This window comes from Pundamilia nyererei, unplaced genomic scaffold (assembly GCF_000239375.1).
Source record: "Pundamilia nyererei isolate P.nyererei 1_Seehausen unplaced genomic scaffold, PunNye1.0 scaffold00099, whole genome shotgun sequence".
NCBI lineage: Eukaryota > Metazoa > Chordata > Actinopteri > Cichliformes > Cichlidae > Pundamilia > Pundamilia nyererei.
In genome coordinates this window covers 1,754,156-1,769,748 of record NW_005187500.1, presented here as the reverse complement: position 1 = coordinate 1,769,748, position 15,593 = coordinate 1,754,156, and the positions used below count along the sequence as shown (strand labels likewise).

At 43.5% G+C, this 15,593-nt stretch overlaps 1 protein-coding gene across 1 annotated transcript in view; it reads right to left on the bottom strand.

Annotated features, from left to right (window-relative positions):
• Positions 1–15,593, bottom strand: part of uvrag (UV radiation resistance associated gene) — a 95,520-nt gene that overhangs the window by 65,279 nt on the left and 14,648 nt on the right. The window contains 2 exon segments of the mRNA XM_013912749.1: positions 4,041–4,167; positions 8,825–8,899. Coding sequence (XP_013768203.1) covers positions 4,041–4,167; positions 8,825–8,899 — 202 coding nt within the window.

Sequence of the window (15,593 nt, the reverse complement as noted above, 5' to 3'; positions counted from 1 at the left end):
CTGTGATGTTTCCTTTATAGTGGACAGAAATTATGTTTTTGAAGTGACACAAATAATTTGTGTGGCATCTTATTGAATTTTGTCTGATTTTAGATCAATTGTGTTAACACAGTAGTCAAAATGAAAACATTACTGTAAATTCAGACACGCGAGGTTGTGCTGAAAAGAATGATACCAAACAAGACAAAGTAAATCGTTTTTAAAGCTAAAATGTGGAGGAAACATCAGAAGTGATTAAAAATGGCCAATTACACCCTGGACCGCAGAGGGTTAAACGTTTTTTTTAAAGTAACACTATAGTTAATTACTTTTAGAATCTTGTAACTCAGTTACTTTTTTGAAGAAGTAACTAGTAACTATAATTAATTACTTTTTCAAAGTAACTTGCCCAACACTGACTAAGACATAATATCAGGCTGTTAATTCAATTTTTTTTGTAAATGAAGGATCCATAAATGGACTTGTTTACAGTATGGATCCTCTGGTTGCACGAGAAAGGGGACACAGCGTAAAACTAACATGTGAGGTGACCTCTAGTGACAAGCAGCAAAACGCAGCTTCTTTGATCTCCTTTACTATATGGATGGCTATATATTATTTCCCACCATCAAATTGGGCTGTTTGTGGCTCCTGAAATACCGGGCGCTGGGCAGTATTTCAGAAATACTTTGAAAGTGCAGGTCAAAGCTAGTCAGAAGGTGCATGCAAAGTTCTCAATGAAATGATTTTAAAAGGTGCATTAATCTAATGTACACTGTAAATAAGCTTGGTTTTTATACCAGCAGTTAACTCACATGAAAAGCTCAGTGGAAAAATATCAATTATTAGGACAAAATATAAGACATTTCTGACCTCGACATAGAAATGTCAGAGGGGTCAGTAAGTATAAAAAGGCAGACGGTTGGCCCGTTAAGCAGTGTCTGACTCCAGTACCTGTCAACCTTTACCCTGACTCAAGATGGCAGCCAGCTGGTTGAAGTAAATGTGTAAAGCTGAGCTGCTGCTAAAAGAGCTCTAATGATGATCGCTTCAATATGAGACCTTTTTCACTGAGGTGACAAATACCTCCACACACCATACCTTCACAAAACCTGGAGAAACCCAACCGCTGACATTTATTGGTCAGGAGCCCTGGCTGTGTGGCAGAGCGTGAGAATAACTACTGTTACCAAGTACAATAAACGCTGCTCACAGGCCTGATTTATGTCATCTGCTCAAGGTGGGAGGAGGGAAATTAGACAGGCGGAAATTGTGACAAGAGTGTGACCCCACAGAAACCAAAGTGATTGATTTCAGAGGGAGGACAGAAAGACTTACTTTCAATTCATAACTTAAAAAAATGGGGGGAAAGTGATCATGCTGACATGTGACATGGCGTGTGCGCGTTCCCACGCACAGAAAAACAAACTTTTACTTTCCTGCTCTGATTTCCCTGGAATTACATTAATCAGCTGGTTAAACTAACAGCATCAGCGTTACACCAAACAGGCTCTAGCAAGTCTAAAGGAAGATTCTAATAGTTCAACACTCGAGTCGTTTTATCTGGTTTCTCACAAGTTCAACACACGAGAGAAGAAAAGCAACACCTTCTCTACGTTTGGGTTTTCTGCACCTGCTGTTTTGTTAGGGAGGCCCATTCGGTGGGAACAACAGGTTGATAAGAGCTATTTGCCAATGGGCCCTGTGAACGTGTGGGAGACAACGAGACCACACGGCCAGGTACGGATGAGGTCCTAAAGAGCGTGACGAAGAATGGAGCTTACCAGCCCATCTGTGGTGCCCACGGGGGACATATTTCATAGCAACATACTTACACTCGCTGTAAAACTGTCAATAAAATTTGAAGGTAAACCTGCAACTTATAAGCACTGGAATGTGTGAAAGCTCAACAAATGAAACACTTGCTTCTGATTAAAACAACAGTGGCATATGAGATCGCCGCTCAGTCGCACGCTCTTGTGATTTTGCTGAACAGGAACCATTTTTGGCTCAAATCTGTCCATTTCTCACGGGCTTCTCGGGGAGATTTCTAAATGAAATTTCGCCTGCGATTGATAGAATCATATGCGTTTCAAAAGTGAAAGACGAGATCATATGAAACAAACACACTGTGGTGCCAATCCAAATATAATCAGACAGAAAATCAGCTGCTGTGCGAAGCACTGTAAACACCTGTCTCCAACAGTATCCTGTCCTGTAATTAATGCACACTTTTTTCCAATCTTGAAACAAATGAATGTCTGCTGGCTGATTAGAGGAGTTAAACAACAAGCTGGAAGTACAGCTCAGCAGCAGATGGCTTTTGGATTTTGACTTATGAGTCTGGGAAAAGCAACAAGACTTCAGCCCGGCTGTCTTTACATATAGCATTTCAATTTATCCTAAAAGACCAGATTTTCCCCTCTCTTTTTAACCAGCTAAAGGAATTTTCCTTCTTTTTTAATAAGCACCTGTCCCGTCTGGAAAAAGGCCTCTATAGAGCTGCGAGGCAGCAGAGCCGTGAGTTCGCTTGGCTGCAGACAGAGTGGTGACAGACAAAGAGGAAGAGAATTAATGGTCATTTTTCAGAATCGTGTCACAAAGGCAACCTCTCCCTGAAGCGCTCTTAGAGCTCTTTTATTATGTGACAGCGTATGTATGAGTGCAGACTTCACGCTAATCACTTCCTCAGATCGGTGATTCAGTGATCTGTCTTTGCCAAAGAGCGAGCTGATCTTAAAGGACACAGAAATCAAGATACATCCTGTCAATTCATTGTGAAAAGTTGCACTGGGCTCATTACATCAGAACATGTGACTATAGATGTATAGATGGAAACGTCATAGGGTTAACTAAGTGACAACTGCACAAACACTTCTGCTTTAGCACAAACCGCAGGAAGTATCTGTGTACTGCAGATCTGCTTGTGTTAAGAAACTCCATCTTCTGACTGGACCAAGACCACGTTGTGGAATATACTAAAATGATCTGCCTGCTGCTCTGACAACATGGAAACCTTGACCGAGCCGTTAAAAAGAGCAGATTTCTCTAGAGATGTGCAAGACAAATTATTAACACCGTTTCAGGACCTGAATTTATGGAATCATGGGTGTAAAATCCATTAGTTTGGTAACAAGCTTCACTTTCTCTCTTTCAACAACAACTAAAACTCACATTACTGAAAGAACACATTTGGAAGGATTGGTGTAATTTGTTTTATTAAAGAAATGCAAATTATGTGCAATTTATTTCCATAAGCTGTGTGTGACCAATGCTGGATTTTTGATACCAAAACGTATTTTTAGAAAAACACTGACATCTATATACTGGTCAACAACTTTATATTAATGCATTTGGCTAAATATAAGACTAACATTCAAGCAGTGGATTTTCTAATAAAGACAACCATCTGTCTGTTCAGCTACAGTATTGCTAAATTCTTGTTATTTTGTTGTTTGCTTTTTGCATTGTGGATGTGAATTCATATGTTTGAATGTGCCAATTGCACTACATAAGTGACAGGCTAACATCTCCCAGCTATTACATGAGTGAGCCAAAGCAAACTCACTATTGTTCTAAATTAACACGCAAACCGTCCTGGTTAGACCTGTGCTTACCACAATTTACACAAAATAGTCAAACTGTCAGAACTACTTTTATATTCTGTTCTCGTTACAACTGGTAGCTGCAGCAGAGCCTTCTGTGGATTATCATGAAAAGATTTGGGGATTTCGTTGGAATTGGGAGCACATGTTTTTACCATTATATTAAGTCTTCTTCCACAAGCAGGATCTGAGTGACGCAGCACCACTGGAGACAGCAAAATGAGTTGCAGAGGGAATAACCGATCATTTGAAGTTACTTTTATATAAGACCAAACTGAGCCTTTAATTTTTCTTATTGCTCGTGTGTTCATGTTTTCACCCACTAGTTACTGCAAGCGAGCACTAAACGGTGCACACAATAGCATCAAACAATATTAAAAGGTGATTTATGCATGGTGGTGTGGTGTTAACACTTTCCCCAGGTGCATATGCAGCATGTCCACCTATTCCGTTTACCTTTCTTCTGCAGCAGTGCCCTCTCTTTCTGTCGCAGGTCTCTCTCCCTCCCGAGTGCCTTCCTCTGCCGCTCCAGCTCACTGTGAAGGACCGCTATACGCAGCTGCATGCACTCGCGCTCCTTCTTCTGCTCACACAAAGCGGCAGAAAGGAAAGAGAAAAAGACAGTGAAAGAAAATATTTAGCATGTGGTCACAGCAACCTTTTATAAAGACCCCAAGATTCCTACTAGCTCCCACAAAAACAAACACTGTTTTTTAGGCTGATCCCATATCGCGCTGATTTAATGCACAACCACTGAGCCAATGCTCACTGTTAGCAATAACAGAAAGCACTGTCAACAGCTAATGATAACACAGAAAGGAAGATTTGCGTGTTCAAAACGTCTTACTGAGCCCTGGAATCATCGTTAATGTTTACTAATGAGCCCAAGTCATGGGAACGGCCGGCTCCAAGGTAAGTAGTACTGAGTTCCACGTTCAAACAGCTGGTCTGAGGTGAGCAGATGAGGCCGGGTGCCGAACCTGCACCAGAACCACAGTGAATAAAGTCTTCTCCCTTTCAGGCCTCTCACATAGAGCATATAATTTACAAATCATCTACATAACACATCTGTCCTCGTATGCAGTCATTTGTTCCTTTTTAAATCGTTACAGCTGGGAAAGAAGGTGTGTTTTGTAATATGTCTCTTACCATTTATTTCATTTAAACAACGGCCCGAGCATGTTTTTGGTTTGTTCCAATTTCCTTCTGTCTCCTACTAAACCCAACTTCACAGGTCTATACACACAGAGACAAACAGGTGTTTTCACTTATTGTGGCTGCTAAGGCCTATTTCTCATGTTTGCATAGCTGTGCACAGACTGTGACTGATTGACAGCAACCTGACTCACCTGTGAAAGTGAAAACATTCAATCTTGTTTGTACAGCAACAAACCCCAACAACGGTTGCCTCAAGGTGCTTTACATATTTGGATGTAAACCTACCCTGCAACAATACAGAGAAAACCCAACAACCAGTCTGTGAGCAAGCAACTGGTAACAGTGGGAAGGAAAAACTCCCTTTCAACAGGAAGAAGCAGCCCTCGGCAGAACCAGGCTCGGAGCTGGGCGGCCATCTGCCGGAAGCGTTTGTGGGTGATGGGAGAAAGGCAGGATATACTGTGAAAATAACAAACGTCAACTAATTCTTATTTATTCGTTTAATATTTCCCGCTTCGAGTCATGGAAAGTCATAGCTTTCCATGACTCCCAGTTTAACTTAATTCATCTAATACTGGGACTCCGTTCGGCCCCTGAGTGCATCCTCTGTCTCAAGCAAACCATCCATCCATCCATCCATCCTCATCCGCTTTATCCGGGGCCGGGTCGCGGGGGCAGTAGTCTAAGCAAAGAGGCCCAGACCTCCCTCTCCCCAGCCCCCTCCTCCAGCTTGTCCGGGGGAATACCAAGGCGTTCCCAGGCCAGCCGAGAGATATAATCTCTCCAGCGTGTCCTGGGTCTGCCCCGGGGCCTCCTCCCGGTGGGACATGCCTGGAACACCTCACCCAGGAGGCGCCCAGGAGGCATCCTTGTCAGATGCCCGAACCACCTCAGCTGGCTCCTTTCGATGTGGAGCAGCAGCTGCTCTACTCTGAGCCCCTCCCGGATGGCCGAACTTCTCACCCGATCTCTAAGGGAGAGGCCAGCCACCCTTCGGAGGAAGCTCATTTCTGCCGCTTGTATCCGCGATCTCGTTCTTTCGGTCACTACCCACAGCTCGTGGCCATAGGTGAGGGTAGGGACGTAGATCGACCGGTAAATTGAGAGCTTCGCTTTTACACTCAGCTCCCTCTTCACCACGACGGACCGGTGCAGCGTCCGCATTACTGCAGCTGCAGCCCCAATCCGTCTGTCGATCTCCGGCTCCCTTCTCCCATCACTCGCGAACAAGACCCCGAGATACTTGAACTCCTCCACTTGTGGCAGGAAGTGGAGGAGCAAACCATTTTCTTCTAAACAGCTATCCCTGTCAAACTAAAGGTTTGAAGCTGTGTCTGTAGCCTGACGCCTGAGCTTCTGGATGAAAATTACTACCCAATATTACTTCCTAATAAACTGAACTGATCCCAGTAACAGACTGGTAACAATATACAGCTCAACAATGACTCTGAGTCACAAACATGGCTGGTTGGGTGGATGGAATCCAAGTACACTTTAATTAAAATGAGAAAAATGAAAATATATGTATATTTACTTAATTTTACACAGTTTATTTTAATACTGTGTTTTGATTTCTCGACTGTTTCCTCTGCCATATGATATTGCTTTATTACTGCGATATTACATAGAAAAAGAGAATAAAATAGAGCCAGGACAGTTATCTGGAAGCTGAGGAAACAGCTGTCTCCAACAGCAACCTGAGCAGATTTGTAGTCATGCAGGTGTCAACACAAAGCCATTCTTAAACTGATGCAGACAGTGACATTATCTGAGTGTTGTCTCAGGAAAGAATGTGTTATGAGTGGCAGCAGTGGAAGTTAGAAATATGTACGCTCAACATTTGGAGGAAATTGCTTGTGCATGGATTCGGCTGGGAGAACGTGAATGTGAAGTTGTAGCTGTGGGTTTGTTCATCAATTAAAATGTAAGAAAGGCTAAAGAGTAAGACGCCACATGAAAGTCTCAGAACATGCAAACAGGAAGACGTGCACAAACCCTCAAACATAACCCGAAGCAAAAGACCACAATAAAGCCCAGCGACTCGAGATGAGTGACCGCCCCGAATTAAAACTCCTGCCAGGAGGCGCCTCTCCACCCCACATCCCTGCCCACCAGCGCCATCAGAGCGCAGGTCATTAGTCGTAATCTAAGCCTCTCCGAGCGGCGTCCCTTCATCATCTTCATTTCTCTATCTGGTAAAGAGGAGTGTGAAGTGGGCTCACCCTAATCATCTAATAAGGAACAGAAACAGGGGTTGATGGATGCACTTGCACAGTCGATGAAGGGGAGAGAGCAGCGACTGACAAAACCACTCAACGAAAAATGATCCATTCAAAACAGGAAGACGGATTTAGGGGGATTCAGGAGGGCAGCACAGTTGCTGAGACAGAAAAAAAACTATACACATACACACTTGTAATAAGGAGATGGAAGACACAAACAGGGAACTGATAATGATGTAAGATTAGGGAGGGAGGAGCGGGGACTTTGGCATCTCACACACATTCACTTAGATAAGAGATCGCAGCCTGGATCAGAGCAAAAACAGATATGATACAGATTTTTTCTTCCTGTGGGTACCGTGGAGAAAACACGGGGAAAGAGATGACTGATAGAGCCTCTATCTGTCCAATGTGTCGCACCCTGACACTTGCATGTTAACCACAACTGGCTTTGGCACGAACCACGAGCCTCCTACACTTTCACTGAGCACCAGAATTAACAAGTGGGTTGCTGTGATGTGTGAGTGTGTGTGCGAGACAGAGAGGGAGAAAGACTGTACCTAACCAGCAGGGTCTGTCTGATGTCTACTGAACATCAAACAGCAGTGGGTCAGCTGAGTAAATAAGCAGCAGGCGTGGGGGTGGGGGGGTGGGAGCGCGTTATAACTGAGCAGATTAATGGCAGAGTGTGGGTGAGAGGGTGAAAGGGGCATGTGCTCGGCTAGGTGGCCTCCACTCCATCGCCCTTTGATGCATGTTCACCATGACGCATACAGAAAGATGGTACAGAGCTCTCCAAAGTGGGAAGCCCTTAGAAGAATCACACAATGCTCCACTCACTCCAAGATGGGGGGGGGGGGCTTTTACAGAAAGGTAGAAGATGAGGATTATGTGATTTATTGGCAGATTTGAACTCTGAAAAGGGGTTTGAGGAATGTTTCACTGAGAGGGAAATATCAGAGAAAAGTTCTTGAAAGGGATCCTTTGTGGCGAAAAGAATGGAGCCTCGATGTTTTTGTGGGAAAGCTGAGGCTATAGTAGGGGGCTGCCTTAATAAGTAGGGTGAAGGCCTAAGGAAAGGAAAAAAAAATAAAAAATCAGGGATATCAAAAACTCATGAGGAGCAGCAAGATAGAAAGCAACAGCTGTAACAGCTGTATAAAGAGGCTCACTAAGCAGACATTCAGATCGCTTAAATCTTCTACCAGCACACATACGCACTCTCAGAGTCCAGTTGGACTGGACACAAAAGCAGCCCAGTTGTCCACAATTGTACCGTGCATGGTGAGTGAAAATGCTTTTTTGTGCCGCCTACCTGGGGGACAAAAATACTCAAGTATCATTGCCTCCGGGCTTGTATAACACCAGAAGAGAGGGGATGCTTTTGAAGTGAATTTTTACAGTAAACACAATGTCAGACCTGGGATCGGTACTGCGTTTTCACAGCTGTGCGCCTGACAATTCCAAATATGTTAAACACGCTTCTTTAGCGTATTTGAGCACATTACAGGAGGTGGAAACATAAACAAGGCATTTTGGCGCAGGCATCATCACTGAGGAGCTGAGCTATCAAAACAATCACAATCGATGGATTTTCAGATCTCACATTTCTTTAAGTTACAATTACATTTGGAGCTTTGTGTGAGACAAGCTCTTAAATCCTTGTAAGTATCAAGCACGATTCTGATGTTTATTATTGGTGGAGGCCAGAAACTCCGTTATCGCTGATCACATCAGTTGTGGTGTTATACATGGTACTTCCTCTGAAAACAAACTTCACACCAACGTTCAAGCTACTGAAAACATCTAAACCAGTCGCTGATGAGCTGGAATTTGTTGCCGAGGGGCGACCACGCTCACCCGCTCTGTGCAGGCCGCCGTCGTCCTTAGCTTCTCCTCGATCTCCTTCCCGATCTTCTGCACTGTGACTTGGGTCTGTTTGATGGCTCTCTGGGCTGTGTGAAGCCTGCCGAGGGAGTAGAACACAAAGTCATCATCCACATCATCTTAACCACACATCAGACCACAAGAACAACTCAGCGCTGAAACTGAGTTTCCAGGAGACCATTAAATTGATGGGCTGGCTAAAAGTTGAGAGTCAGTTATGATTACACCAGCAAATCATTCTTTTTAGCTTGGATGTTTACACCGACTGTTTGTAGGGCATAATAAGAATAATGATCGTCCCCATGTGGGGAAGACTCATTGTGCAGTGTGTTTGTCATCCCTCCCCGTTTCTTTTTCTGACTTGGGTTGACCTTCATTGTTCCAGACCAATTGTTGAGTCTCTTAAACTGTAAAAGCTATTGAATAGTTCTGCCATTAAATAAGGACATAAACAATATTGAGAACATTCCTAATAATAAAAAAAGAGCAGCGAGAACAGACGGGTCAAGTTCTAAAGTACAGAAATACGACCGCAAAAGTTTAATCACTAATATTGTCTAATAATGGAAACAATACCGCCTGAGATCAAACGGCTCCAATAGACCTGAACCCAAGCGTGCCAGAGAGCAGAGAGAAACCTCAGCAGCCCCACTAATTAACTAAAACCACAAAGATGGAGGCCCACGTCCAAATTCCATGTCGCTGTCATCACTGAAATAGGAAACAGCAACATCAGTATACAAATGACAAGCAAGCACATTATTTAGACCATCGATCACAGAAGCATTTAGCTTCGGAGAATGTTTTCGTCAAGTCGCACAAAGATAGACAAAAAACCCCTCAGCACAACCCCTGGGACTCAACAACTCATCAACAGACGAAAATCCCACATGGTGGGAACTGGCAGCTAGCAATCCAACTGTCACTCTGGTGTTAAATCATCTGCTTCATGCAAAATGTGTCAGTGGCGTTCATACGCCATAAGCTATGATTGGACTATAATGGTTACAGTTCTATTTCCATGCACACAAAGTGACCCTTAAAAATGAAATTGCATATGGTTTGCCTCACTCTTAGAAGCCGTCCAGCATGGTTGGGTTTGATGTAGGGATCCAGTACTTGGGTCATATATTGTAACAAAGAGCTCATCAACTCCCTTTATTTGATTTGTGCACCAAGAGCAGTGCATCGATTGTCAGCTCTCATGTTAGCAATCGCTGGCCTCTAAGCTGACTCCAAAAAAAGGGAGTTGATGTTACAACAATGTTACTAGTGTTACAACAACCAACTCAAAAAGCTGTTTTACGGCCTGGTAGCAAGAACTGTTTTTGCCTCCTTGTGCAGCTTTTAGTGCAACTCTGTCCTAGAAAATGGACTTAGGGGCGTGGCTGCACAGAACGGTAGGTATCCCAGGATAGGCAGTTGAAACCAATCAGCATCCAGGCCTCATCCAGTACTTTGAGTCACCGAGTGTCACTGTGGGTGTGTTGCTGGTCTCTTTTATGGTGTTTTTATCTAAATAATATTATGGCTTAATGTGCGGGACAGACCATCCAAGAGGTTTGGGCTTCATCCTCGGTGAGTGAAATTTTTGTGTTTTAATAGACTGTAACTTAAGTTCTTATCAGCTGTTAGGTGTGTCTGAGTATTGCGCACACACGATGGAGTAATGCAGCTTGCTAGTATTAGCTGATAAATCAGCACTGCAACCTTTTATCCATATAAGGCAACTTCTGGCTCAAAGACAAAAGAAAACAAAAATAGAAAATGCTGTTCAAGTGCCTTACACATGAAATAATGACACTAGGTCTCTTCATCTAAATGAGGAATAAAGCATAATTTCAGACCGGGGAGGCTTTTTGTAATGAAAATATACTTCTTCAAGAACCAAAACGCTTCTATAATGATGTAGATAGAGCTGTAAGTAGCTGTCCTGCAGGGGAACCACACTCTTAGATTTTTTTTAATCTGTCTGAGGTGACAGTGATAAGAGTTGTTGATAATCTTTTGAAAGATCAGGATGAATCTGTTTTGAAAGCTTCATCTGTTTAGGTGATAGCAGTGCGTTCCCTCAGGTGAGAGCTGTTATCTCCTCTCTCCTTTTCACGCATGTCTGCTCCGTTATCTCTCCCTGAGCCTCGGTCTGAAGCACAGCAATCACTGCAGCAGAGGGGAGGCAGGGGGTGTTCATGCTGTACGCTCTCAGTGGGTCTCTTTAAGATCCGAGTAACTGTCCAGCAAACACCAGCTCATGTGGCCATTGTTTTCATGCCTGACAACTCTGCTGTGGACACGCAGGAAGTTACGACTGAGGCTCTGCGCTCAACCCTTCGTAATGATAAACATCGGACAAACAACAGCATCTGCTCCTTGGATTCTAGATACGATGAGGTGTCGCATGAAACTCGCACCCAGATTTTTTTGATAAAAAAAAGAGAAGGCACTGTTGGAAACTCTGGGTAAAGGTTTACAGAATAAATTCAATAATTGCTAAGTATTTTTTGATAACAGGAAGGAAACTGGGGGGCTGCCTCCGTGCAACGCAGCTTTTGTTTTCTGTTCATTTACCTTTGCTGATTATATTGAAATAAACATTTGCAGCCATGATGTAGTCCTGAATCTGCACTTTTGTAAATGAGGACTGAGAACGATTCAGCAAATACAGATGTGTCATCTGGCTTGCAAACAAGAAGGCACCTGGGAACATGTCGTTTCTCATCTGAAAGAACGTGAGAGCTAAACTTCAAGGGTGGCCTTGTGCTGCTCTGTTACTCGGGCAGGCGACTCGAAAAGAGGACATCACTATGCAGTGGCTGTAGTTAGCTGAATCTTTTCTATCATTTGCATGTGCAGGCGATCTTTCAGTTTCTTACAATATCAAGTAGTAGAGCTGCTCTTGATTCTTTCAGGTTTCGTTCATCAGGAAACACTAAAACAAAATGACCGGAGCACAAATAGGTCTTAAAATTACAAATTCAACCTCAGATGAACAACAACATTATTTTAGAAGATGTCATTCTTTATTTAACAAAAACTACGCAGAAGCAGTTTGTGAAAAATGTAGTACGTCCTTACTGCTCCCGCTGGAATTAAGAGGGGAGAGAAGTAGCAAGGTGCTGCTAATCAAATCCACTCGGTTAATTGATAATTAAGTGTGCCTACTCCCATAAAAGCAGAGGTTTTGGCAGTTTGAGTGTGGGAGTGTATGTTAACACAATGTCTTCCCAGGAGTGGATGTGCCAACAAATGGTCACACCGTGCAAAAAACCCAAGAGCAACACCTCAGACTCTAGAGGGTTCCTTTCCTTCGGGTACACGAGACCACAGTGGAGTCTGGCACAAGAAGGAGAAACAGATGTAAAGTGACTAAATGTATGTTGTGATTCGTTTCCTTTCCTGTGTGGTTCAATTAAATCTACGCCGAGGGCAACTCCTCAAAGTCTCCTGCAGGGGGAATCCAGTCGATTATGTGAGAGCTGTCAGTCAGCACCCTCTCAGCAGGCTTTTCTCTCTCTCACAATTTACATTTTTTTAAATCACCTATTTTTTCCTCACACTTTGTAATTTTTAAAAATATTTGGGTGTTTGGCTGGGTGGTTGATAACACGTTTCTGTGGTGTGACAAACACATTTCTTTCTGCTTTACACTGACTGTAAAGGAGTACTCACTGTGTGGCCTGCCCAGACTTCCACCTGTTTATCCCATGTAAGTGTACCCAATGCATTTGTCAAACAATCCTGGATCAAAGGAAACAAGCCCACAGATTAACGACTGTGCTGCATTCATTTCTAGCAACCAGCACAGGGTGAACAGGGCCGCCCAATTAACCCATTGAAAACAACAAATGGAGGGTAAGATCCCACTACACACCTCTGCCAGGGACAATACAGAGAACACAACGTAGGAAAATCACAGCAAACAACTCTTCTCGCCGCTGCCTATATCTCACAGCGAAAGAATGTCAACACATTTAACTACTTGCTATTCACATCACCTCTCCATTGTCTCCATCCACATGGACTGAAAGATAAGATTACTGCTGAGAAGTTTCTTTGGCGAGCCCGTGTATGTGCTTCTCCTGCTCCGGGCTGGTGTTTTTGTGGGGATCTGTTGCTATAAGCCATGTTTACACGAGCTACAACAAAGATGCAGGGAAGCCAGAGAGATCGAGGAAAGATATGTTTAGTCTTGAAAGGGTCAAAAAGGGGTCAAGCATTTAGGCAACTCTGGAAGGCTGGATTGCCGTGATGAGTCACAAGTGTAGGCTCCTTACGCTGGTCTTACTCTAAAAGTGTCAAATTATTAGTTATGCTCACTTAGGCTGGTGTAATTAGCCTTTTTCTTTTTTAAAACGTCCGAACGCTGTTAGTCAAAGCTTGCACTCTTTTGTTTAAGAAGCCAGGAAACAGAAAGAGAGACTATAGCTTAGTACTGTACATGTGGAAGGAGTAATCCTTACGTCAACAAGCTGAGATAAAAGCCTGCAATGCTAGGCCCACACCAGAGGGGCTGTAACGCTGCAGACAGTGAGAGAAAATCGGACGAGTAATGGGCAGCGTCAGGAACAGCAGACAAACTGGAAACATGGATCTCTGGAGGAAGCAATCTCAGGCTGAAAGATGTGTTTCGGAGGACAGGCAGTGAGGTAAATAACTGAAACAAAATGACACATGCAGCATATCTGAAATAACGATTGGTCGTGTGGCTCCAGAGGAATGAAACAACCAGCAGGCTTGCTGACCTCAGGGGCTGCCTGCAGGAAAGCATTAGCACCTCAACAGTCTCTGAAGGCACGGAGCCCCTCCCCCCCATTGAGTTCAGCAACACTGTGCACGGCTTCCGTTGACACACAGCGTACGTACATGTAGTCCACGTACCATCGTACGCAAGGAAGTCAGGAGACAACATGTGGCTCTGACCACCAAGAAGAAGAGAAGCCTCCCTTTTAGGCTTTGGGCGTTTGAGACATTATGCTAACCTGTGAAAAGTTCTGCTCCAAGAACCATGTTTACCATGTGTCACATCAGGGTTTACAAGTGCATGACTCTTTAAACTGGTTTCAGAGAGCAGGGACCACGACGTGCACACTCTCACTTCACACTACTTCGGTGTGACACAAGTTTAAACTGCAAAACAATTAGAATCATGAGTTGGTGATATCAAAATTAAAACCAAGCTACAAGCTTCCACCCTGTCCTACCAAATAATTATTCCACTTACAAGCTCTGCCAGGACAGACAAGCATACTTGGGGGGGTCAAAGAATATCTGAACCTTTATTAATAGTCTCTACATAAAGGGGGGGCTTTGTTGAACAGCTATCACGTTTTTTTCTACCCACACAGGGGCCTTGCTCTTTGTAGGATGTGGCCTGCCCTCTATCACAGCCTCACTGAAAGAGACAGGCGTTTGCTGATTGATGATCTGTTTGCTCCCTCTTCATCTCACCATATGAGATGTGTTGTGTTGGCTAGCCCACATCAACATGTTACTCACACAAGCGAAGGGTGCTGGAGCCAGGCCGAAAAAGCACACTATGAATCTGCTGACAAATTACCGCCATTTATCAAGATCAGCAAGCTCTCTGTGAAGCCGCCCTCATCAATTTCCATTAACACACAGCATTAACAAAGACACGCTGCGCCGGGCCAGAAAGGAGAGCCGGAGAGAGCTGGGCCAGATCTCGACACTGTGGGTGTTTGCAGTGGACATGCACAACTGCTGTTTGAAGACACTTTTATTTATATACATTTATATATATGTATTCCCCATGAGTTAGATGAGCAAAGGTGAACACCACCCTTCATCTCACTTCATCATCAAACAGCTCCAGAAACTAAGCATACATCCTTATATGCCATTGGGGGTGGGGACTACAATAGTGCACCATGTCTGATGAGTCATGTTATAGTACGTAATAATAATAAATCATGTGCATGTGAGTGAAGCCAAAAAAAAAACACTGACAGAGGTGGAAGCTGCAGACAGAGGAAATAGAAGGGATCAACCCACAAGAGTGGGCAAGATATCGCGAGTTAAGAAATCAAGTAACTAAACTGAATAGGCACAAGAAGAAAGAATATTATCAACTTAAGCTCAAGGAGGCCAGTAAGGACAGCAAGAAGGTGTGGAAAGTTTTAAATAATATAATGGGTAGAGATTTTGCTCCGGTGGTGTCTCACATCTACACGGGTGGAACGTTTATAAGTAAAGCTAAGGACAATTATTTTGTGAATTATTACAGCAATAAGATAACAAATTTAAAATCTAATATGAGCAGAGGCGATCCCACCTTATCACGTCGTCTTATACAGGATGTTATCGTGAATAATAAGCAATGCCAATTTAAGTTTGAGGCAGTGAGTGTGGAGATGGTAGAGCGCTTATTGATATCACTTCCTGACGATACATCCTCCGGCTCTGATAACACAGACAGCAAACTGCAAGTTTGTGTCCCTTCCTATATGTCCCATATGTAATAGATCTTTGGCATGCAGCTTATTTCCATTGCAGTGGAAAGAATCGAAAATAATTCCCATTCCTAAAAACAAGAATGACGTTTTTAATGGTGTCAATAGCAGATCTATTAGTCTGCTCCCCGTTCTAAGTAAAATTGTGGAGAGGGTTGTCTATGAACAAATTCAACATTACCTAACAGAAAATCAGTTACTCGCTCAGTTTCAACATGCCTACAAACCTGGTTATTCCACCAGCTCAGCTCTCAGTCACATGACAGATAACG